Source organism: Xiphophorus couchianus, chromosome 12 (genome assembly GCF_001444195.1).
Source record: "Xiphophorus couchianus chromosome 12, X_couchianus-1.0, whole genome shotgun sequence".
In the NCBI taxonomy this organism is placed as follows: domain Eukaryota; kingdom Metazoa; phylum Chordata; class Actinopteri; order Cyprinodontiformes; family Poeciliidae; genus Xiphophorus; species Xiphophorus couchianus.
Window position 1 is genome coordinate 4,921,890 of NC_040239.1, and position 24,173 is coordinate 4,946,062.

The window sequence follows — 24,173 nt, forward strand, 5'->3', positions numbered from 1 at the left end:
CATGGACTGTAATTTACTGGATTTTGAATATAAAGTATGAGTTTAATGTCCAGGCTGATAATTAACTAGATAACTGCTTTCTGTTTTAATAGATTAAAAATGTATAAAATGAAAATGAAAGTGTATTATTGCATAGCTAGGTGCAAGTTAATGTAAGAATTTTTGTCTATTGAAACAGAACTGTTCAGAGCTGAAGTTTAAATAGTTAACTATGTCAAACATAATATTTAACGAAAAATGTTCGTCTTCTAAAAAGAAGAAACGCAAACTAACAATCTGAAGGAGACGGTTATGATAAATATCCGACCGGAACCAAGCAGCGATAGGGTTCATGTTTCCGATCGGACTGAGTTTTTGTGTGAGTCTGTTTGGCGCTTGCTGCTGTTAGCCACAGACCGTCGGTATCATTTTTGTTTGTTTAACGATGCCTTCAGAAAATCTACGATGGGAAACTTTAGAGGCCTTAAAAAATTCACCAAAAGGACAAGTGACCTTCGACCCCTACTGGTCAGAGAGAGGAGAGGTGAGCTAACTTCGGTTAGCATCTGCTAGCTCGACTCGGTGGAAGCTAAAGTCAGCCATTCTGCTTGTTTACTTTTAAAGCCAGGGTATTTATTAATTATCAAATGCTCATTTATTGACTCAGTTTGACCAAAGACTGTTTCACCAAGAGCACTTCTTCAGATTAAGGTGTGAAATCGAGGACATGAGGTGGTTTTGTCGGACTTAATTTAAATCTTCTTCAGTTTGCTACATCATCGTCCCCTAATATCCCCACCAGGGGGCAGTGTTATGTTTTGTTTTTTTAAATTAAGAAATAAAAGACAAAGCAGTTGTCTTAAACTTTAGGGAACGTCCCTCAAAACTTACCTTTTAAAACCTAAATTGTGTCATTATATGGAAAATCGGATAATAGTACAAACAAGCAACGCCTCAGCTAAAAAAATCTGAAGTAACATAACATAATTTTCTAGGCTCTTTAATCTAATACAATCCAATATCGTAATTATTTTTTTCGGTGGTCCTAATCCTCTTCCACGTAGAGCATCTGGAGTTTTTAAAGTAATAAATGGAAATTTGATTCAATGTACATTACAGTTTTTAAGTGCCAGGTTGTATACAATAATCTGACATTAATGATGAAAATATGACCTTTGAACTTCTTTCTGAGCATCTCTCTGTGTTCTTGCAGCATATTTTGGCTGGGTGTAAAGAGACCCCCAGCTTGTCCACCCACTCTGCGGTCATATTGGAGCGAATCGACTCTCGGTCGCTGAACAAGTCGTCCTTCTTGGACTCCAGCTCCATTGACTTTGAGGAGAAGCCTGCCTCTGTTTCCTCCTCGGAATCCAAAGCAGATCTCAACAGCAAGATCAGCTCTCTTTCTTCAACTCCGTCTCTGAAAAATCAACCAAAAGATGTAAGTTATACACTAAAGTTGTTGGGATGCTGTTATTGTTGCTGGAGAACTTTTCTGGGAGTTTTTCGCTATTGTTGCAGGTTCCCGAGTCGCTACCAAAGCTTAGCATGCTCCCTGCGCTTAACGATGAGACGAGAGGTGAAAGTCCAGAGGAAAGAGAGGATGTCAGCGAAGTTCCCGCTCCTCCTTCCCCACCCGCCATTTCCTTGCTGTCGCCCAGAGCCATGGAGACGGCCGGCCACATCATCCGCTTCCAGAAGAAGCAGCAAGAGAAGGCCAAGGTCTGATTCACAGAACCTTTTTTCAGATCAAACTCATGTTTTTTTTGATCCACTCTTTGATAGGACTGGGTTTTGAAGATTTGCACGTTTTTTTTCTTTCCAAAAATGTATTCCTTGGGTTTCCATAGTTCAGAGTGACAACAACAAATCCATGGTGGCCATCTTGTTTGAGAATTGTGTTTCACAGCTTCTGTTTATTTGAACTGTGAATTCAGCTCAGGTGCAATATTATGGCCAAACAAAGATTTCTTTTCTTTTAATTATGAGAATAAAGTCATAATATTGCAAGCATATTGCTGTACGACAATAGAAATGAAGTAATACATAAATAAAGTCATAAAAATAGGAGAACAAAGTAGTAATTTTATAAGAATTTCAACAGGAAAAGTAAAAAATTAAAATGAAAAATGCTGAGCATCTTGTGAAGTTATACTTTGGTGTCAGTTTAAAAAAAACTTTTTTAAAAGGTTTAATTTTAAAGATTTTTTCTGCTAATATTATGACAATTTTCTCGTAATTAAGCAAGAATTCTCATAGCCTGACTCTAATATGTTGCCGTACAAATCACAGAATAAATGATTAAAACAAAAGCCACGTTTTGAAAAATATGTTCTGTCATTTTTTATTTAGGAAAGAGAGCAAGCAAAAAAAAAAAAATCCATTAAAATCAGATCTGATATGAAAAAAATCAGACTTTATTTTTAAGCCAAATTGCTCAGCCCTATTATATGAAGTCATCAACAAGCCAACTAGAGCTTTATTTATACCTATTTGGCTGATCATTCAGAACATGTTTCATAATATTAAAATTCACACTCAGAAAAAATCCAAATATGAATGAAAAACAATAATTGTTATATTAGAGAGGAATAATTAAGCTGTTATTTGTTTGTGAAGCCATTATGTTTATTTCTTTTCTCCTTCTGAGCAGCCATGCTTTCTTTTAATCTTTAACACTTTTATTATCATTTCAAGGTTTTTTGGAGGTCCATTTTTGGACATTTTCCTCATCAGAACACTTAAAAAAATGTTGGAAAGCCTGGAGAACTTTTTAAGACTCTAAAGTTATCAAAAATCCTGGTAGTTTTGAAGGAACATATAAAAAGTACTGCATGTTAGAAGTATCAATCTGACAGAGTTTATGTGATGTAACTCCTGGAAGTGAGTCTGGATCTGTTTTATCAATGTCTCAAACACCAGGTGGCGCTCCAAGAGCGGCAATCGTTGCAGGAGAAGCTGGTGGAGTCGGTGGCGAGCACCGAGTTGGAGCACCTGAAGCGCTTCGAGGAGCTGAGGGAGCTGAAGCAGAGGCAGGAGTTCCAGAGTATTCGGGACATGATGGACAGAGAGTGAGAACCGAGCCGCACGCAGGACGATACCGAGTGATAATTGAGATGTTTCAGTGTGTTTGGAGTCCAAACTGTTTCGTCTCTCCGCTGCAGGACCAAAGAGCTCATGGGGCGCCAGGAGAAGCTGAAGGAAGAGCAGCGGCACCGAATAAAGGTACAACAATACGTCAATAATTACAGGCAAAAAAACAAACTTCTCCCTGTTCGATTTCATAGTATCCTCCGTTTTGTGGTACACTTACATAAGTAGCATCTATATATATATATAAGCCTGTTACAATAAGCAATGACTCAATTAATCGTATTATAAATTAAAACAAACTCAACAATTTCCAACTGCATGATTTATGTTTTATTTTTTTTCTTTCTTTCTACCAAAAGCTGGATGACAGAACTCTTCAGTCTTTGGTCTTTTTTTGAAGAACAGTTTTGTTTACATAGACTTCTTAGTTCATCTTATTTATTGTTTCTGTTGTTTTTTGTTTATTTATTTTGGATATTTAAAATGTTTTCCAGTTCCAGTGTTAAATGCTCATTAGATTCTAAAGTTTATTGGTTTTTGAGAATATGTTCTTGCATTTTTATGTATTCTACTACTTGAAAATGGTCTCAAAGCAACAATTATCATTTATCACAGTAACTTCTGCGACAATTTATCATCATGCAATATTTGTTAATGTGACAGACCTATCTATATATACAGATCTTTAAATTAGTGGGTAAAGTTGTCTGTGTTTCATCTGTCATTAAATGTTCTTTATTATTTTCTTTCAAATCTGATCTAAAATGTTCTCAGCTTGTTTTGGTTCAGGAGTTTTTTTCTAGTGTTTTTCTTCCACAGGACTGAAACACAAACAAAATTTTCTTCATGAATACAGTCATGAAGAAAATGCAAGATTATTCCCATGTCTGCTTGAAACTGTTTTTTATAAACTTCGAATCAACATGCAGCAATGAAAAGCTCTGTTGGTCAATACATTTGTCAACAATAAAAAGTTTTCGGTTTTGGTGAATTTAATGAACAGGAAAAAAATTTGATTTTTTTGTATTTGACATGTCAGAACTGCTTGGAATCAATGATCAACTGGTATATCAACAGGATCAATATTCAGAAGGTGCAGTTTAACATTTTCTGCAGGATCGTAAAATGTTTTAAACTTGACGATCTTCTTCTCTTCAGCCATTTTTAACGACGTACAACGCTAGGTCTTGCCCATCCTTTAGTTATTCATTCTTCAGTCTGGATTGATTTTGCTCCTGTAGATCCTGAACCTTCGCGTGAGGGAGCTGGAGCAGCAGCGCCACCGTGAGGCGGAGCTGGAGAAGCAGAGGCAGGCGGAGGGCAGGGAGAGGCTGCGGAGCCTCAACAGCATCCAGGAGGAGATCCTGCAGCTCAACCAGCTGCTGGAGCCGTCCGCCCAGACCAACGCTCACCTTCCGGCGGCCAGCCTCGCCTCACACAGCCTCCGCGGCAACCAGCTGTGCTCCCAGGTGTCGGAGGTCGTGAGAAAGACTGCAGAGGTCGGTCCAACCTCGGACGTGGGTTTCTGTTTCCTGCGGTTCTGTTTGGTAACTGGACGTCTTTCTGTTTCTGTCCAGGGAGAGTTTCCCAGCGTGGAGGACATGGCTGTGGCGGAGCGAGCGCTCTGCGAGATGAGGTCGGTGATCCGGCAGATGGAGGAGGAGGCGGCCAGGGTTCAGGAGAAGAAGAAGAAGGATCAGGAGCAGGAAGAAGAGCGCAGGAAGCAGGAGGTTCTGCAGGCGCAGCAGGAGGCGCAGAAGAAGGCGGAGCAGGCAGCCAAAGAGAAGGCGCAGAAAAAAGGTAACTCTAATTTATTAGCTTCAAAACAGTGAATCACAGGTAAAATGATGCATTTAAATCTGTAGAGATGGTTTAGAAACTGCAGGCAAAATATGGACAGGAACAGAACCTGTAATCTTATTAATAGAGCTGAAATGATTCCTCGAATTAACCATGATTAATCGATTATTTATATAATCGCTAAGAAATTACTTTTCTAATATTATTTCTTCTATCAAAAGCGACACTGTTTATAATCCAAATCACAAATCTAACTGAAGAACAACAAAGAGAGAAAATGTTAAAACTAGGGCTGACCCTATTAATCACGATTAATCAATTGTTTATGTCATCGTTTAGAAGTTCTATTTCTTATATTATTTCTTCTCTACTAAAAACTAGCACTGTTTATAATCCAAGACACAAATATAATTGAAGAAAAAAAGTAAGAAAATGTAATTAAAGCTGAAATGATTAATCAACTGAATCAATTATTGATATTATATTTCTAATATTTTTTTCTCTGCCAAAAAGTGGCACCATTTATGATCCAAATCACAAATATAATAGAAGAAAACAGTGAAGAAAAGGAAAAATGTGCAACATTAAAATCAGGGATGAAATGATTAATCATTATTAATTGATGGTCAATTAATTTAGCAGATGATTAATTGTTAACTGGTGTAAACAGACTCTAAATAAATGGTCATTTGCAGAAAAAACAACTCACTTGAGCAGTAATTGAGACAAAACTTTACAGAGTTTTGTATGTCTGTGTGTGGATATATACAGTACAGACCAAAAGTTTGGACACTCAGTTGTGTCCAAACTTTTGGTCTGTACTGTATATTTAGTTATTCAAAAAAGTAATTACATTTTTTGCCTTTTTGCATCTTTTAATGTATTTCAAATATTCTGTAAAGAATGGCTTAAGTGGTTAAATGACAAATTTGGAAAAAGGTGGCAATTTTAAAAATTCGATTAAACGTCAATAATTATTTACCGAAGTAAACATTAATTGCAGATCTGTTGATTAATCATGTCTGATCCAACAGGGTTGCAGAACAACGCAGAAGAGAGCACCATGAAGTGGTACAAGGAGCTGCAGAACTCGGCCGCTCAGTGCGCTCAGTCCTTCGAACAACTCAACTCTCCCAAAGACGCTCAGGTGGCTCCACGCTGCCAAACTCCAGAATTATTTTAGTATTAATTTATCTCTAAGCATCTGTATGTGATTCCCTTCCTCCTGGCTCAGACGAAGAAGCTGAAGCTGGAGCTGCAGAAAGCCGCCACCATCCCCGTCAGCCAGATCTCCACCAACTCCGGGTCGCAGCTCCGGGAGATCTTCGACAGGATCGACAAGCTGCTGTCGGGACGGGCCGTGGTGTCCGGCGGGAAGTCCGTCTCCGCCTCCCAGCATCCTCAGGGCCTGGAGTTCGTCGGCTACAAGCTGGCGGAGAAGTTTGTGGTGAGTCTGTCTGCAGGTAGCAGAAGGTTTCACAGCCTGCAGAGTTACTGTTTCAACAATTAAAACGTTCTGGTGTGAGTTTTCATCATGTTTTCCAGATCTTCAAATTTGTCTTTTGAGGAATTAGAGATTCAAGGCTTTTGACATTTAATGAAAAGAAGGTTAAAGCAGCAACCAGAATTGTTTAAGAAATGGTTGAAAATGAACAAAATTAAAGTACAACTATTAATTGATAAACGGCCATTTTCTTAACAACTTCAGTTTTGTCTGGTCAAGAGGGCCGACCGTTTTCCATAACATGAAGGGCTAAATTTTTCATCATGTGCCGACCTTCCTCTTCATAAGAGAAACAGAGTGTCTTCAGTCAGAACCCCCTTCAGATGCGCTGTAGTACAGACTGCTACAGGAGATCTTTCCTGCCAACAGCCCTTATAATCTACAATAACTCTGAATAATTTGAATTAATAAGTTACAGCAAGATTTAATTTACTCGTTGGGACAGTATTTTTTTTAATTGAATTTCTATTTTTAAAAAATCATTACATTTTAACAGTATTTTGTCTCCCGAGTAAAATCTGACTGAATAAGCTGCAAATTGTGGTTTTCTCACATAAAACATTTATGTAACACAACAAAACAGGAACCGATTTTGTTGCTGAATAGAAAAGTAAAAGGTGAAAATAATTTTTAAAAAATAGAAAAACCTAATTTTTCATGCACACAGAGATGTTCATGCAGTACATCTGTAGAATAAATGAATACATTTTATCAAGTGCGTTAACTCACGACAGCCTTCATAATCAACTGCTTATTGGCATTATGTTGCTGTTTTTCCCTAACATGTCACAATTTCTCTCCGTTATGTCCTCCGCTATATTATCAGACATGAAAATTGAGCAGCGTCCAAACAACCCGTAACATTACTAAAAAGTTAGGGAGCTAACATGTCCGTCTAGCACGTTTCTCCCACGCTTTCTACAGAGAAGCCGTGGCGCATACTTCTGATATCATTAGCAATGCTAGAGTATCTTAAAGAGACACTACACAATTACGGCTGTTACAGAGCCTGACTATGGCCAAATATGGTAATAGGCAATCAGAAAGGTTCGGCTGAGGAGACCGTGTGTGTGAATGTGGCCCAGCCTCACCCAGACTCTACCTCCAGCGGCCCCCGGGTAAATTGAGTTTGAGACCCCTGATCTAAGCGAACTTTATTAATCGATTGTGACTAATTTTTGGTCTATTACAGTGGTTCTCAAACTTTTTTCAGTGATGTACCCCCTTAAAAATATATTTTTAGTCAAGTACCCCCTGACACGGGCAAAACATTTTTGGAATTAAAAAGAGGTACAGTGCTGTAAAATCACTGTCTGATTTATTAAAGCCAAACAACTTATATCAGTGAACCTACCAAATACATCCATATTACAAACATTGCATGGTTAAACAAAAAAGAAAAACAGAAGACGGTGACCACCAGAAAGGTATAAAACCAGTCAAACCGTTTTATTTTAAAGGATATTGAAACTAAATACTGAATATAAAATTCAGTGCATGAACACACATTTATATTTTATCGAACTTTTTACAAAATAATTTTTCCCAAGACTTATTATGAGGAGCCTACTGATTTTTTAAAGATATTTTGAAAAGCTTCACGTACCCCCTGCAGTACCTCCACGTACCCCCAGGGGTACGCGTACCCCCATTTGAGAACCACTGGTCTATTACACCAATTAATAGACGATCCCTAATGTTAATGGATATTTAATTTCAAACGAACAAACAGTCCCGACTCTTCCTCTCACTCCTGATCTTTTTCCTGCGCAGAAACAAGGTGAGGAAGAGGTGGCGTCCCACCATGAAGCCGCCTTCCCCATCGGCGTGGTGGCCTCCGGCATCTGGGAGCTGCACCCCCAGGTGGGAGACCTCATCCTGGCTCACCTGCATAAGAAGTGCCCATATTCGGTCCCACACTACCCCCCAATGAAGGACGGCACGCCTGTGGATGAATACCAGAAGTGAGTGGTTCAGAAAAGACGAAACAACAATATTTTCTAGATTTTTTTTATTTAACCACTTAAGCATTTTTCTTTATCTTAAATGAAAATGTTTCTATTTTTCATGAGTTTTTAGGTTAATTATTGCTCTGATTGTGTTGTTCTGCCAGGAAAAGCCCATCTTTAGTCTGTATACTCTGGTTGACAATCGATTGCTACGTTAGTAATGATTATTTCAATAAGCGATTAATCATGATTAATTCCATGAATTGCTTCAGTCCTAGTTTTAATGACACACGTCTCTTTTTTCAATTATATTTGTGACATGGATATAAACAGTGCTGGTTTTTGATAAAGAACTAATATTACAAATATAATTTATAACCAATTTCGTGAATAATTGATTAATCACAATTAATTTGATTAATTGTTTCAGCCCTAGTTTTAATGAAGCATATTTTCCTTCACTTTGTTTCTTCAATCATATTTGTGATTTAAGTTTTGAGCCACTTTTTGGTAGAGAAGAAATAATATTATAAATATAATTTCAAACTGATAAGAATAATCGATTAATTCGATTAATCATTTCAGCTCTAGCTCAGACCTGCTTTTACTCAGGTAAATTTTGGATCAGATGTAATAATGGTGATTCCCACTCTGACAGGATTCTGGGTTACCGTGTGGATGACTGTGGGGTCGAAGGTCAGGACAGTTTTCTGAAGCGGATGTCTGGGATGATCCGTCTCTACGCCGCTGTGATCCAGCTGAGGTGGCCCTACGGCTCTAAGCAGGGGGTAAACATGCTGCCACTTCCTGTCTGCGTCCCGTCTGGGCTCATGCTGATCGATTCTGATCGTTTATCTGTCGTTCCTCAGTCTGTTCCTCACGGGCTGAACCACGGCTGGCGCTGGCTGGCCCAGATGCTCAACATGGAGCCTCTGGCTGACATCACAGCAACGCTGCTCTTCGACTTCCTGGAGGTGAGTCCAAATGGGGACTGAGTTTCTGGATCTGGTTCCTGAGGTTCTGAACTGAGTTTCTGGATCTGGTTCCTGATGTTCTGGATGTCATCTGGTCACCCAAACCGTTTTTATTTATGTTCTAACCTTTAGAAAAACCGTAAAGAAAATCAGTTTATCCATCCGTCCGTTTCTATCGTCCGGCCGTCTGTAAAGCCAGACTCCTGTTCAAATATCTGCTAGAAGTTTTCCATGAACTTTTATAATAAAATATGCGGATCACTCAAGTTCCTAAATATTTGGGATCTGAATTTTAACTAACTGTTAAAAGCCTCTTCTGATTTGGTTCTTCTTCCAGGTTTGTGGCAACGCCTTGATGAAGCAGTACCAGGGTCAGTTCTGGAAGCTCATCCTGCTGCTGAAAGACGAGTATTTCCCCAGGTACAAACTGAGGCTGCGGTTCAGAAATAATCCTATCCAACCATCTATTTGTCAAACATCCATCCATCCAAATGTATCTAAATCTCTGCTGCATCTCCAGGATCGAAGCGGTGACCAGCAGTGGAGAAATGGGCTCCGTCATCAGGCTGAAGCAGTTCCTCGAGGTTTGTTTCCCTCTCAACTCTGTGCCTTTAACGAATATTGTAATAATTAGAGTCACAGGTTTAAGGAACATTGTTCAAAACTAAAAACCCAGGAAGTTTTATTTGACATATGGAAAGTCATCCATCCTAATATCCAGATTAGGGCTGCAACTAATGATTATTTTAGTAGTAGATTAATCTTAACGATTATTTTTACAACTGATTAATTGGATAAAAAAATTGTTCACTAAAATTCTGCTGTTTTTTTTCCATTTAATCATTTCTATGCAATATTAGAAATTCATTGAAAATGCAAATATTTCACTTACTTATTTAAATAAGAAAATAAACATTTCTTGCATAAAATCCGATCCCTTTAGAGATAATTTATAGTAAAGAAAAACACCCAATTCTACCATCAGCGAGGAGGGAGATGTTTAAGGCAGGAGTGACGCAGCAGAAAAAGAAACGACAAAAGGGAGAGAGAACAGAAAATTCAGCCATTTTGATTCTGGAAATAGTTACCGTAATCAGAGGATAAATGAATGAAGCTCGATACTTTCCATTTGCTTTATTTATTGTTTTTCTCATGTCTCGTATTACTTGAAGATTTTTCAGAACAACATCTCCTGGAGTAATTTATTATCCAGCTAAATTTATTGTAACAGTCCTCTCTGGAAGTACAAATATTTTTTCTTCTTAGCATTTTTATTTTAAATGCTAAAATCAATATTTTGATATTTTAAGCAATGAATGCTCTAACTCAGAAAATAGATTAATGAGCTTAAAGGTGGGAAAAGGTTGGTAACAAAAAGCTTAGAAAATGTCTTCAGTAGGTGAATTTTACGGGATAATTTTCTCTCCCACTTAGATGTCACTGCAGAGCCGACAGATCAGCCCGCCCAAAGGCCAGCTGAGCGCCACCTTCTGGAGATCCTGATGAACGACGTTCTCATGGACTTTTAGTTTTTGAGTTTTAGATTTGAGAATCCTGGATTTATCTCATAGATGAACCTAAAAAATGAGGATTTCCCCGTGCCGTTTGCACCACCCTGCTGTTGAATCGTGTCCCTGGAGACCGGAAAACGTCTGTATCATCGTTTTTTAGTTTTAATTTTATTTTCTCCAGACTCACTTCTAGGACACGATGAATTTGGACATTTAAACACCAACACAGCCGTCCTGCAAACAGCTCGTCCAGTCTTATGTGCACTGATTTATTTTTTTATCTATGTGCAGCATCACATCAAGATTTAAATCTCTTATTAGTATTTTTATTGTTAACCTGATGTTAGCTCTTGCCATCATTTCAGCCTCATTAATCACTGTTCAAATCAAATAAGTGTTTTTGTGAAATTTGAACTTATGTTATGAATCCACTGTGTGGAACTGAGAGATGCTGTTTTATTACAGAAATACTTCTATACTGGAAAATGAAACAGAAATCTGGCTTTTTGTATTTCTGTAAGTGAAAAAGCTGAAGCCAATTGTATTTATGTATAATTTGTCCTGAATGTCTGATTACAAATCAGCGCCTGAACAAATGTAATCTACAGAAATCAGAACCTGAGCCGCAGTTTTTCTGTTGAAATACATTTTTTCAGCTGCAAATCTCATTTTTTCCATTGGGAGTTAAAATGTATGAGGGCAACACATTAGGCATCCTTGATCTTGAAAGAAAAAAGTCAAAGATTCTTTCTGCATATCTTATTTAAATGAAGCATCTGTAAATTTTGATGGAAACATCAAGATGAAATAAAATCTCAATGCTCAAGTTTGTTTTCTTTTATTTTACATTTTCTTCCCCACGGTGTTGTTACAAGTAATCAGCAGCCAACAGTTTGATACATTCCAGTCTGATGGGTGCTTTTATAATGAACAAATACAGAGAACCTTATGTGGTTCCTGCACAGAAAAAAAAAAAAAAAAAAAGCAGCAGAGAAATGAAAAGTTGTAAAGTCTCAAAATCAATTCAAACTTAAAATAAAATTGAAAGCTTGTGCAAACGAATGACCAATCCATTTTAGCGATTACATCAAAAACTGACAATTTCCATTATTTTAAGTTCCCATCATTGTTTATTTAGAAGTGCAACAATTACTTCATTTCAATTTGTGTGAAAGTAAATCAAATGTAATAAATATTCATCTTTTGTCCTTTAGCTGGACTTGAAGGGCTTTAAGTCGACATTATGTGAGCCTCAAATCTCCAGGTGTGAGCAGTTGGAGTTCTCCCTTTCCACCAGTAGATGTCACTAGTAACCTCGTAAAAACCTGATGCAAACAGAGCAGACTTGAGGTTTTTTTTGTCACTAAATGCTGAAATCTAAATCTCAAAGTATTGTTAAATTCATCCATTTCACCGTCGATGACAGCGAAGAAGACTCATCTCGAGGCGTTTGAGATTCCTACACAACAACGAAGGCCATTTTGCTCCTAGTGCGGGTTGTTGTCCATCTGGAGGCTCGGAGTTTAAGATCGACCCTCATGGTTGAGCGTGGCTCTCTCCATGCGTCTGTACCAGGATTTGACTTTGGTGTTCTCCATCATGTCGTCAAACGCCTGAAGTCCTGCCATCACTCTGAGGACTCCGAACACCGCCTACAGGTAGAGGGACATCAGATTAGTTCGCTTCCAAATGCCGGTTCCGTATGGCAAGTCACGTAGGACATAAATCGCCATTTTTACCGTGAGTCTGGCTAAACGGTAACGTCGTAAGATATGGTGAAAATCCATTCAAAACGCCGCTTTTTAAGTCTTTGTGAGGCTACTGAGCTCCGAAAATTACGGCGTTTAATCTGGTCCTTGAACACCGTCACGCTATTGAACATTATCACACGTACGTACTTGCAGTGTTGAATGACCGGAGAAAACGCCGTAATTTTCGGCGTTCAGGAGGTAATCTACAGAGGCGTTTTGAATGGATTTTTGCCATATTTTACGGCGTTCCAAGCCAGCGGATTTTTGCCTCCAAGCCTGGGTCTGTTCTGCAAAAACAAACCGGCGTTTCCTCACCAGGTCCGCCAGGTTTGGTTGATCGCCGCCCATAAACTTCCTGTTCTTGCCGATGGCCGCCACCCAGTCATTAACGGCCTTGTAGAGGTCCTGCCTGACGTCGTCCTGCAGGTTGTGCCTGTCGGATCAATGAAGGGAAATAATCTAAAAAACCCAAAACTTTAGAAATAATTTAAATTCAGAAAATTAGTAGTTACATACCGATTCTTTAGTCTCTTTGAGATGACGAACATAGCAGCAGCACCTACATATTTGGCAAAGAAACCTTCCAGGGTACCGAATTTGCCCTCACGAACGATGTAGTCGAAAGACGCCAAGGCTTCGCCGGTAGTTCGGTAAACGTTTGGCGACACAAGATGTACAAGCCAATCATCGGCCCACTGCCGCCACTTCATCTCCTCTCTGAAAAACAATAAATCTCTAAGCGCATCACCATAAACCAAAATTATGAGTCAAAATCTGTGTAAACTCATAGAAAAGACTCATATGGGGTCTTTTGCTAAGGAAATTTAGGAACTGTATCAGGCTTGGCTGGCTGAATCCCATGGTGTAGTTCAACAAAATAAGTTGCTTTATAACTTCTAGCCCAGGCACCCAATTTCTAGGTGGCATAATAGCGCCATTTTACATAGAAAAAAGAGGAGTACATTTTCACCAAGTAAAACTCAGAAATTAAAGTATATTTTCAGTCATTTTCTAGAAAAAAAACAAAAACAAATTCAGAGTTTGAAAAGTTAAACATTTTTAGATTAATCTAAGAACTTTTAAAGAAAAAACAAGGAAATTTCAAGAGATTGAAAAGTCAAAAATTTGCAAGAAAAATCTAAAATTTTGAGATCAAGTTGATATTCTGGAAAAAACAAGGACATTTCTGACTTTGAAGATTTGCTGCAATAAAATTCAGAAATTTTGAGATTAATCTCAAATTTTCTAGAAAAGAAATTCTGAAAATGTCAAAATTTTGCTAGAAAATACAAAACAAAAAAAAACTTTTCCAAGTTGTTTCTAGAAAATTTCTCAGATTAATCTAAAGATTAGTTTTTTCTAGCCAATTTTTGACTTTTCAAACTCATAAATTTTATTTTTTTCTAGAAGATTTCAAGGATTATTTTGGCAGAGCTGTATTCTTTTTTTTCTGTCTATAATATAATGACTAATGCACCCTTGTAAATTTCTGCCTCAGCAGCATCACCTAATCAAAACGAGCTGTCAGGAAGAGCGGAGCTCCTCGTGGTTTCCTGTTTGGACTCACTTCTGCATCCCCTTTTCCGGATAAAGGTTAGCGGTTTGGGCCTCGCTCAGCATCAGCCAGTACTTGTTGTTGTACTCCGTCACCTCCTTCCCCCGGTCGTTCACAGACTTCATCTCTGGGTAGCAACGAATTATGTCCGACAAGCTCTTCTCCCTGGATCAGATCAAGGTCAGACGTCTTAGGACTTGGTTTCTGGGCTGGTTTTATTTATTTTAACCTCATTGGCATTTTTCATGATTTCCAAATGTAAAAGCTTAATATTGAAAGAAACTTGTTGGTGAACTTTTAAAAAGAAATAAAACCTGTGCCTCCAGAATTATTACATAATCTAAATAAATTCAATTATCTACCCATCTTTGACAGACAGTTGCCTGCTAGGTTTTTAGCTGAAGTACGCCAGAAAGTAAAAGTTTCCCTTCAATCTGATAATTTTCCACACTGCAGAAGAACCTAACCTAGATGCATCAATAATAAGTGATTACAGTCTGATCTATACTATTCAATTGCTGGATAAAGTCAATGAAAAAAAAAACAAATTTAATCCCTTAATCATCAAAAAAGTGATATCTCTGTACTTTCCAGTCAGGAATTAGACCACACAGACTCTATTGGAGAAGAAAAATTTTTGTATTCATAAAAAAAGGCTTTAGAAATACAATTAAATAATAAACAGATACAACCTGCTGTACTTTTTAAACAAGTTTACAATAAAATATATGCATGTTCATTATTTAAACTGTATTTTTAAATAAATTCATTTCAACGTACTTGTTGATCATTAGAGTCCTGAGGGAGCTGATGATGACAGACGAGTCATTCAGTTGCTGCAAAAACAAGACAACATGGTTGTAACGTTCAATACTTTTAGTAGAGCAGCACAAAATATTCAATCATGTGTGAAAATGATTGATTGCAAGGAATATTGAAAAACAACTATAGACATCAACACATTTTGCTGAATAATACATTTTCAAGGAAATGTTTGCAATAAACTATATTGTTGTTTAAGAGTGTTTTCAAAATTTTTTTATTTCATTTAAAAAAAATAAAATTTCTCCATCATATCAACAAAAACACTTTGCACTACAAATACCTTAAGGACTACACTGAACTCTTTTGTCGCACATTTTGTTTTGTTTGTATACATTTGCTTAATCTTAACATCGGTGTTTGATTTGCTCATATCACAATTAAGAAAATAAATAAAAAAAACACAATGGAAAATATATAAATATCCAGAATAAACCCCAACAACCACAACGGAAATACAAACCACACATATCAGAGCTCATTTTAATCTATCAACTTAATCAATTACCGTAATTCATTTTTGCAATTAATTTAGAGTGTCAGGCATTCATTTTCTGAATATTTAAATATTTTGTTCAGGCAGATGGATGGACACCAAAAGACCTTAAAGCATATGGATAGGCTTTTGCAGCTGAGATGATCAAACTAAAGGTGATAAAACTTTAGGTGAAAACTAAAGGTGAACTAAAAGTGAAGAACTAAAGGCCAGAAAATCATATTTAATTTTAATTGATTAACATGGAAATCCTCAGAAATATCATCAGAGCTGAATATTTTAATGACGTTGTGGAGCGTTGACACAAGACCGAAGTGATATTCATCGTTTCTCTCACCAGCTCGCCGTCCACCATCAGGATGGGCACCTTTCTGTACGCAGACCACTTGATCTCCTGCCTCATCACCGGGTTCACCTCCACGACGTCGTACGGCAGCCCGTAGAAGTCCAGAAAGGCTCGCACTTTGCTGCAGAACGGGCAGGTCTTGTACTGGTACAGCGTCATCTTCAGTCCATCTCCTGAGACCTGCAGCGAAGCAACGAGAGGTAAAGCAGCGAAGGCTTCTGGTCCGGTCACAAAAACATTCACAAAACTCTGAAAAACACCTCCAGCTCTCCTTATGTGTTGTTCTATCGGGCTGGACAATAAATCAACAACAATATATTGCAATAAATGCAATGGGTCCGTTCCAGTTCAGGCTTATGGGATCTATGTGTGTTACTGCATTTTAGGCAAGAAATGTATTTTTTATTTATTTAAAAAGGAACTGAATTATTAGATTTTCTGCATTTTATTATAATTTGACAGTCTAATATGATCTTAAGAGATTAAATTAAAAATCTGCATAATGTGTCAATTTATTCTGTCCCATTAATTGCCAAAATTAATAGGACAATTATTAAAACTAACAATTATTAAAGTAATTGTTAGATGCATCTTTGATATTAAAAAGATCAAATAAAAATCTAAGTGCCAATTTTTCATCCTATTAATTGTTAGAATAATTGATAGATTAATCGATAACTAAAGTAATCATTAGATTCAGCTCTAGTCACGAGTCTGTCATTTACAACTACATTCTTCAGTCAGAGGCCTCTTCAGATTCGTTGCATGACTGACTACTACAGGAGAGCCTTCCTGAACGTAGCATCACCATCCACAATTATTCTTTGGAGATATTTAATTTTCCTTTGGGATAATTAAAGTATTTTTGAATTTATTTGAATTTTGCTTGGAAATAAATCCAACAGAACCACTGATTGGACCAGGACAGCTGTAGTTCTACTGTACAGCGTTTATCACTGCTGCAACTCAGTTCGACCTCTGTCGACCCCATCGTGTGGTCCGGAACCGACCCCAGAACCCGGGTCCGGACTCACCTTCTTGTCCTCTTCAGCCAGGTGCTGCTGCACGGACAGCTTCAGGGTTTGGTACAGACCCAGACCTCCTCCGAGCAGAAAGGCGCAGCCCAGAACTCTGCCTCCTCCTGCCCGAACCGAGGACAGTAGTCTGGACCGGAACCCCGGCCCGCCGGTGCTCAACCCCCGTCTGAAGCCGTGAGCGCCGGCATTCCCCAGCAAGAATGATACGGTACCGGTCCGAGCCGCGGCTGGAGTTTCTAGAAAAGACCGTCCGACCTTACAGAGGGTTCTGGAGCAGGCGGCTGCCATGTTGACTTTACGTAAAGCCCCACAATGCATCGGGACGGAGGAGACAAAGGAGTGTGCTGCCCTGGGTTCTGTCTGTCAGGATGAACTGAAGGCAAGGACGTTAAGGCCTGTGGTTTCTAAACTATGGTTCAGGTAACCCAGGGGTGACAAACTCATTTGCTGCGCCACAGCTGAATAGAATAATTAGGTCATTAGCAACGCGCTGGAAAACTGATCTACACAAGGTGGAGGTAATTAAGCCATTTCGTTCCAGTCTTTTGTACCTGTGGCACATCTAAAAACTGCAGGACACCTGTGAAGTAACCCCGTTAGCACTTGTGTTGGTTTTATTTAGTGGATCTTTTGGTAAGAAAAATCAAAAAACAAATAAACAACAACAACAACAACAAAACCCAACCTAGAGTAAAGTCGAAATAATACAAGAATAAAGTCATAGTATGACATGAATAAAGTTATAATGATGTGAATAAAGTCGCACAAGAAAAGAGTCAAACTAATACGGGAATAAAGTTGTAATATTTCAAGAATAAAGTCAGTATTTCAAGAATAAAGTCAAAATAATACCAGAATAAAGTAATATTATGACTTCAGTCTCATAATATTACAAGCGTATTCTTTTAAAGTTACGACTTTATTCTTGAAATATTATGGCTTTATTATTTGTATTTATTTATAGCAAATTTATATAATTATATAAAATATAATTTATTTATATTCTTACATTTTTGTCTCATTTTAAAATATGAAACAAGATATTGTGATCAGTAGCTGGGTATTTGAGTATCCTTTTTCTTGTTGTACCAAATACCGTTTTACTCTTTGAGTAAGAGTAAAACGGTAAAACTGTAGTGGAGTACAGTTTTTGTCTACTCTACTCGGCTGTGTCAAGAGGTAGAGGCAGAGTTCTCAAAACGTGTACTTAATAAGCACTACTTCAACATATTTTCATTCAAGTAAAAGTAAAAAGTAGCCTTCCAAGAAATTACTCAACAAACAGTAAAAAAAAAAGTACCTGGTAAAAAATGTACTTAAGTACTGAGTAACTAATCAAATTATCAATTATTAAATATTTAAAAATTACATAATCCAAAATATAAAGTTAAGTGGAAATTTTGGTATTTTAATTACCAAAATGACAAGTCATATGAGTAACAAAAAATAAAATCAGGCAAAAGAAAATTTTTCCAGATCAGTTTCTTTTAATTAAAGAAAACTTATGAAACTGTAACAAAAACTGCAGGTTTGTGTCTGTGTGAATTTGTGGTTAAAACACGTTTGTTCTTCATTCAGTAAAGCAGAGAATCCAGACATTTTCCTTCATTATAAAATGACTCAAGTTAAAAAGTACGACGTAGCAAAATACTCCTAAAAGTACGTTTTTTCAAAAAAAGTTACCCAAGTAACTGTAATTGAGTAAATGTAACTAGTTACTACCCAACTCTGACTGAACGAAATGATGTCGAAGTTCGCCAAGTTTCTCCTTCGGAACGCTCACGTCGTGATGCGTTCAAGAAAGTCGAAGACCGCAGCCACTCCTCGGACCGCAGCAGCAGCGGCGGCAGCAGCAGCAGCATCCTCCATTAAAGTGTCACTGCTCGAGTCCCCGCATCTCCTTTCCCTTTTCTTGGACAACACCGCTCCCCTTACTAGGATGTCGGTACGCGGCGGGGGTTTGTTTGGGAGAGCCGAGGCCAGAGGACGCCGCCTCCGCGTATTTTTTCTGGCGTGACTGGAAGGCAGCGGAGCGTCAATGGATCTGGTTCCGAGGAGACAAATCAAATTCTGATTTTTCTCCGGGATTAGCTGGCTAACGCTAGCTCGGCTAGCCACCCCTCTGAGCTTGGTGGCCGTTATCTCCTGTTCCTCCTCTGACCGCTGTGCTGTTTTTCTCCGTGATAAAAAAAACAAACAAACTCCTTAATGCTTTTTTTTATTGACGTGAAGACATGTTGGAGTCATTCCTGCCGAGGAGAAACCATCCTAGCGGTTTTCTAGCCGCCCAGCGGCGCCGCTAGTTAGCCGTGAGCATCAATAACCTTCATTTCCCTCTCCCTCCCGTTTTTTAAAATCCTTTTTTATTTTCCTTCTGGTTTATCCGTGAAGATGCTGGCAGAGGTGGAGTGTGTCTGACGGGGAAGCCGCTCCTTGAAGGTCATGATACTGAGAGAATGATCATGCTGGAAAAACAGGTAAGAAACCAGCAGCGCATCAAGTCAGCGGGTTCGTATTTAAATACACACCTGGGCTCATTTGCATATTTCCACAGATGCGCTATTAAAGCCACCAGCGTGTAAACAGCCTGGTTTTTGTTGAATTTTTTCAGCAGGATTTGTGTCCCTTCTCATGTTTGTGTTCATAATATCTCTGAAATAATGAGGCAAAGCAAGTTTATTGAAAAATAAAGGAAAAGAGGTGAAGAAAATTGTATCAATGCATAAACATAACTATCAAGTAATTAAAAATATGAAACGAATAGTTGTAGATGTTGATGGCTTGTTGGCAGGGAGGATCTCCTGTAGCAGTCTGTATTACAGTGAATCTGAAAAGGTCTCTGAATGAAGACAGTTTATTTTGTTGGAAAGCAGTCTTATGAAGAGGATAAATGTATACTTAGAGATAAAATAGTGGTTTTTTATATATATTTTAATGAAGTTAAATGCTAAATTTTGCTAAAAGGGAATGAATAGTTTCTTTATGTGGGATAGCAAATTTTAAAATAATTTTAAAAATATATAGAGTCCAACCTAATAAGAATAATAGATCTAAAAGCATATCAGTGGTGCTTTTAGTCTAGTTATGTAAATATTGCAGGAAACAGAAAAGGAACTGTTAAAAGCATGTGTTTCTTATGTTTATATTTAAAATATTAGCTGGTTCTGCTGGACTATTAGAAACTTGTTCCTCTACTGAGTTTCTAATCTTCTGAAAATAAAACCATGCACTACTTTTTCTGTGTCCTGTTTCAACAGGAAACCCTTAATTTCACCAATAGCCAAATTAAATTAATTTAATGAATTCCTGAAAAGCAATTCCAGATCAAATTTGATGTTTACAACATGTTGGGGGAAATTTATAGCCAGTCAGGTGATTGAATTTAGCAGAACATTTATTTTTAGACTTGTTATGTTGTATTTCTGTGTCTTGATAATCTGCAGATGTTTTCACTCAGACACAACTTTAGGAGCAGTTTAATTGATTATAACTGATGGTATGGAAGGAAATGTTCTTTAGCCGGTGCAGCTCATAACCTTTTTACGGATTTGTTTTGTGTGAGACGACTGCTTCCTGTTTTCCCTGCAGCAGCTTCAGCCTTCAGATACATCTTTACTCCGTTCTTCCTAAATTAAACAAATGTTGTGAAAGTCTTAAAAGGATGATTGTTGTGGCGGTTTTATCTTCAGGGAAACATTTTGTTAATTAATCTGCTAGTTGCTCTGCAGGAACGTGAACTATCCTGGTGTCTGTAAATGTTGATAACGCTGTGCTAATAAGACTAAGTAATGTGAGCTGGAGAACAGAACCATCGCCATGGTGTGTTTGTGTGTCTGCGTGGGAGTTGGATCTGGGATATTTTGGGGGTGTTTGCTGGCCCAATGCATGCTGGGATATGTAAATAAGATTTTAAATAACAGTAATGAGGAAATAAGTCGGAAAACCTAAAGCAGAATTCTTAGTTTGTTTCTTTTTATTAATAAAAAGTTTAATATCTTTCAGTTTTCATATATTCTCTGTACGTAAATCACAACAAACTCCTACAATTAGTGATAATTATACATTTTTAAAGCTAATCGTTATTGACCTTTTGTGTAATCTGAGTAATAACTGAATGAAAATAAATCCTAAAAGTCTAATTCAGACTGTAAACATTTGATGTGGAGGAAGTCAAACTACACAGTCACACTGTGAATGTATACGAGTCTCTACGAGTTGATTGTTCTTAAAACAAGTCACAGTTTGGAAAAATACACTTAACACTGAAACTAGAAGATATTTTGAATAAACAAAAAATTGAAATAAAATCCCCATGAAATCATAAAGGAAATAGATTATGAAGTTTGTAAAAAAAAATTACTCTTGGAAAGATAATAATCATCAGAATTGAAATTTACCTAATTTTAAGTTATTAATCAATTGATTAGTCATTGCAACATCCTTAAGAACAAAGCAGTCAGAGCAGTAATAGTAAAAAAACTGGACAAAAAATAAACACATTTTGCATTGAAGATGAAAAAAGCATAAAAAACTCAAGGCTCAGTTTTAGTATCACCTGGTGCAAAATCTGTAAAAAATGATATCCCATTAAGTGTCTTTTGCTATAAAATTGTTTATTGGTTAATCCAAAATATAATAAACAGATCAACCTTACACAAATATTTTTTATTAGCTGCAGATTCCTCCTTTGCTACAAATAATCAACCACTCACTAAGAAATGCCACCTTGTTGTATTTTAGGTAATAACATGTTTATGTTCTTATTTTTAGAAAAGAACTGTGCTATTTGTTTTCATCTTTTGTTGTATTTCTAATATTTTATTTTAAAAAGGCTTATGGGGTTAAATGAAAAATATGAAGAATGTGCCAATTTTTTGTTTGATTAATCATCAGAATAATCGATTAATCGCCAGAATAATCAAATAATGGATTACTAAAATAATCATTAGTTGCAGCCTTAATGATGAGTAAATATCAGAAAATGCCCATTTTAATCAGATTAATTGTCAGAGTAATTGATTACTAAAATAATAACTTCTCACAGGTATTGATATTTATTTAGCACACACGCTTGTTATTTAGCATGAATATGTTTATGTTGTAGTTTTATGACTGTACTGCTCTGGGACTACAAATGGAAGCAGCTTAAAGCTAAATCTGGTGCAAAACGTCTTTTATCAATGTTTGTGTTTTAAACGAGCTCAACAGCTCAGAAAAAAATTCAATTTAATTATAATTTTCTGCATTTCTTTTTCAAATTAAACTGTGAAATTGTAGGTTCTTAAACCAGTTACCATTGTTGTTAAATATGAATTATATTTATTTTTGTAAGGTTTTCTTACAATCACCTGTGAGAAACATAGTTCAATAAAAGTGCAATTTCAGCTTGGATTTCCTGTGAATGAACCAAAAATTGAGGATAATTTTGTAAATGTGTTAAATCTAGATACGTTCTAGATTACTTCCTCCTGAAGACTCTTCAGTCTCTGAGGAATCCAGTAAACACAATGAAACTGGGTCAAAGGTCATCGCTGAGGTGCTGCAGCATTAAATGTTGTTGCTGCTGCTGTTGATGTTTATCTCCTGGTGAAACATTTAGAAATCTGTCTTTTTTCCAGGCAGTGTGGGATTTGGAGATAAAAACGTGTTTGTTTCTTTTTCTGTGTTTAACCTTTGACCCACAGCGAGCGAATCGGAACTTATTGTCTGATGGAATGTGACAAGAATCCGCCATTTTTTTTTGTTTTTTTCCTCTGTTTTTTTATTCCTGAGGGTTTTTTCCATTTGCTTTTGTTTGATACATTAGTGCATAGGAGAGGCTTGTCCCTGAAATGTGTTGCCTGAAGAAGCACTTAGAGTTTGAACGAGCAGCAGAGAGCGGCGTTTTTATTCTGAGTCATTCAAATTCTCCTTATTCAGGTTCAGCTTGGCTTAATGTTTGGTTTAATGTTTCTCTGTATTCAGACAAATGTCTATGAGGCATGGATAAAGCAGATTTTTTATTTTAGATGTTTTTTCTTTAACAAAAACCTCCATTAATGTGTTTTGTGCTAATAGAAGACAGATTTTCCATCCATCCATCCATCCATCCATCCATCCATCCATCCATCCATCCATCCATCCTTATGTCCATCCATTCCTCTGTCCATCCATCCATCTGGTCAAACTGTAGTTTGTAAAGATTAAAAGTTGAAGTCCGAGTTTCCGCTGAAGTTTTAATTCTGTTTATTATAAAATCCAATTCTCTCTCCCTCCTGCTTGTTTCTGTTTGAGTTTTGTTGCTGTAGCCTTTAGCCACCAGAAGGGGGCGTCTGCACCACTCTCTTCCTCTGTTTATGTGCCTCGCCCATAATTGTTGTCTGAGCTTTATTTATATATCAATTTTTACCCCCAGAGGTGCTACAGCAATGAAGGCAGTGTTTTTGCTTTTGCTTTAGTTTTAAATAAATTGGGTAGAAAAGTAAAAAAAGAGCTTTAATTTTCAGATATTTATAAATAAATCTGAAGCATAACTGAAAATGCTACTTTATTTATCACAGCACATCACATAAAACAGATCAGTGTTAATTGTAATTGCTGATTCGTTGCATTTCCTGCATCAGGTTTGTGACCCTTCAGACTTTTGCACGCTTCTTCTGTGTTTTCGCTGCCTTTTCTGCAGCTTCTTTCAGTTGTTGCTTATTGGAGAGGATTAGTTACTTCAATCTTTTTCTGTAGAGTCTGGATTCATTTTGCTGCAGTCTTAGTTTCTGTCATCTTCAGAGGAAGATTAATCAGCCATGTAAGATTAATCAGCCAAACTGTCTTTAATATGAGCAGATTGTTTCTTAATCAACCTTTAGTTTGTTTGCATAGAAAGTTTGGTTTGTTTGGGAAGGTGTGAATGGGTAATCAAACTCTGGTCCGCCTACAAACCAAGGTCTTGGTTCGGTTGAAGTGAACTTTGGCGCGGTTCAAATTCATAATATGAACACCAAGCGGATCAAAAGATGCTCCAAAAGCAGGAGATGAATGTGTGATACAATACTCAATATATAGAACCAGAACCGCACAGCATTCTACTTATGGATTAAAGTGTTTGCCTCTTACTGTGTGGCTTGAGTAAAGTCAAAGCTTTCTGGATGAAACTGAGCTTAAACAAGAATAAATGTTCTGTTACGAGACATTTCAGTTAAAATGAGGTCGATCCTCCAGCCAGGAGACGTGCTTACGTTCGGGTCGACCCGTTGAGTACCTGCACCGCCCGTCCTGTCATTGTGACGGCTACAGGAAGCGGACTTGCAGGTCTGTTTCTGGCTTCCTGTCCAAGCTGCTTGGTTTCTGTAGAGAAGGGGGAGCGATCTCACGTAGGCCAAC

General features: G+C 37.4%; 3 protein-coding genes across 3 annotated transcripts in view; 2 read left to right on the top strand and 1 right to left on the bottom strand.

Annotated features, from left to right (window-relative positions):
* The first annotated feature begins 334 nt into the window (after window positions 1–334).
* On the top strand, window positions 335–11,636 carry gle1 (GLE1 RNA export mediator). The gene is made up of 15 exons (XM_028034032.1): window positions 335–523; window positions 1,193–1,420; window positions 1,501–1,701; window positions 2,902–3,050; window positions 3,144–3,204; window positions 4,314–4,571; window positions 4,650–4,872; window positions 5,907–6,019; window positions 6,107–6,319; window positions 8,150–8,340; window positions 8,984–9,113; window positions 9,195–9,299; window positions 9,637–9,719; window positions 9,820–9,883; window positions 10,734–11,636. The coding sequence occupies exons 1-15, from the start codon at window positions 425–427 to the stop codon at window positions 10,800–10,802; spliced, it is 2,187 nt and encodes a 728-aa protein (XP_027889833.1). The 5' UTR covers window positions 335–424; the 3' UTR covers window positions 10,803–11,636.
* ptgesl (prostaglandin E synthase 2-like) lies at window positions 11,633–17,203 on the bottom strand. The gene is made up of 7 exons (XM_028034033.1): window positions 16,815–17,203; window positions 15,772–15,960; window positions 14,897–14,952; window positions 14,129–14,281; window positions 13,078–13,278; window positions 12,877–12,994; window positions 11,633–12,462 (listed from the first exon to the last, which is right to left on the bottom strand). The coding sequence occupies exons 1-7, from the start codon at window positions 17,133–17,135 to the stop codon at window positions 12,334–12,336; spliced, it is 1,167 nt and encodes a 388-aa protein (XP_027889834.1). The 5' UTR covers window positions 17,136–17,203; the 3' UTR covers window positions 11,633–12,333.
* Window positions 17,204–18,542: 1,339 nt separating this feature from the next.
* LOC114154167 (ral guanine nucleotide dissociation stimulator) overlaps window positions 18,543–24,173 on the top strand; it is a 60,748-nt gene continuing 55,117 nt past the window's right edge. Inside the window, exon 1 of the mRNA XM_028032999.1 lies at window positions 18,543–19,294. Coding sequence (XP_027888800.1) covers window positions 19,274–19,294 — 21 coding nt within the window. The 5' untranslated portion in view covers window positions 18,543–19,273. The remainder of the gene's footprint in view (window positions 19,295–24,173) is intronic.

What these genes read in the sequence shown, in the direction of transcription:
- gle1 (XM_028034032.1), top strand. Translation starts at nt 425, where the DNA reads ATGCCTTCAGAAAATCTACGATGGGAAACTTTAGAGGCCTTAAAAAAT. An exon ending in AGCAGCAAGAGAAGGCCAAG is followed by an intron (nt 1,702 to 2,901) that starts GTCTGATTCACA and finishes CTCAAACACCAG; the next exon opens with GTGGCGCTCCAAGAGCGGCA. An exon ending in CCTACGGCTCTAAGCAGGGG is followed by an intron (nt 9,114 to 9,194) that starts GTAAACATGCTG and finishes GTCGTTCCTCAG; the next exon opens with TCTGTTCCTCACGGGCTGAA.
- ptgesl (XM_028034033.1), bottom strand. Translation starts at nt 17,135, where the DNA reads ATGCATTGTGGGGCTTTACGTAAAGTCAACATGGCAGCCGCCTGCTCC. An exon ending in CCGGAAAAGGGGATGCAGAA is followed by an intron (nt 13,279 to 14,128) that starts GTGAGTCCAAAC and finishes ATTGTTTTTCAG; the next exon opens with AGAGGAGATGAAGTGGCGGC. An exon ending in TCAAAGAGACTAAAGAATCG is followed by an intron (nt 12,995 to 13,077) that starts GTATGTAACTAC and finishes TTGATCCGACAG; the next exon opens with GCACAACCTGCAGGACGACG.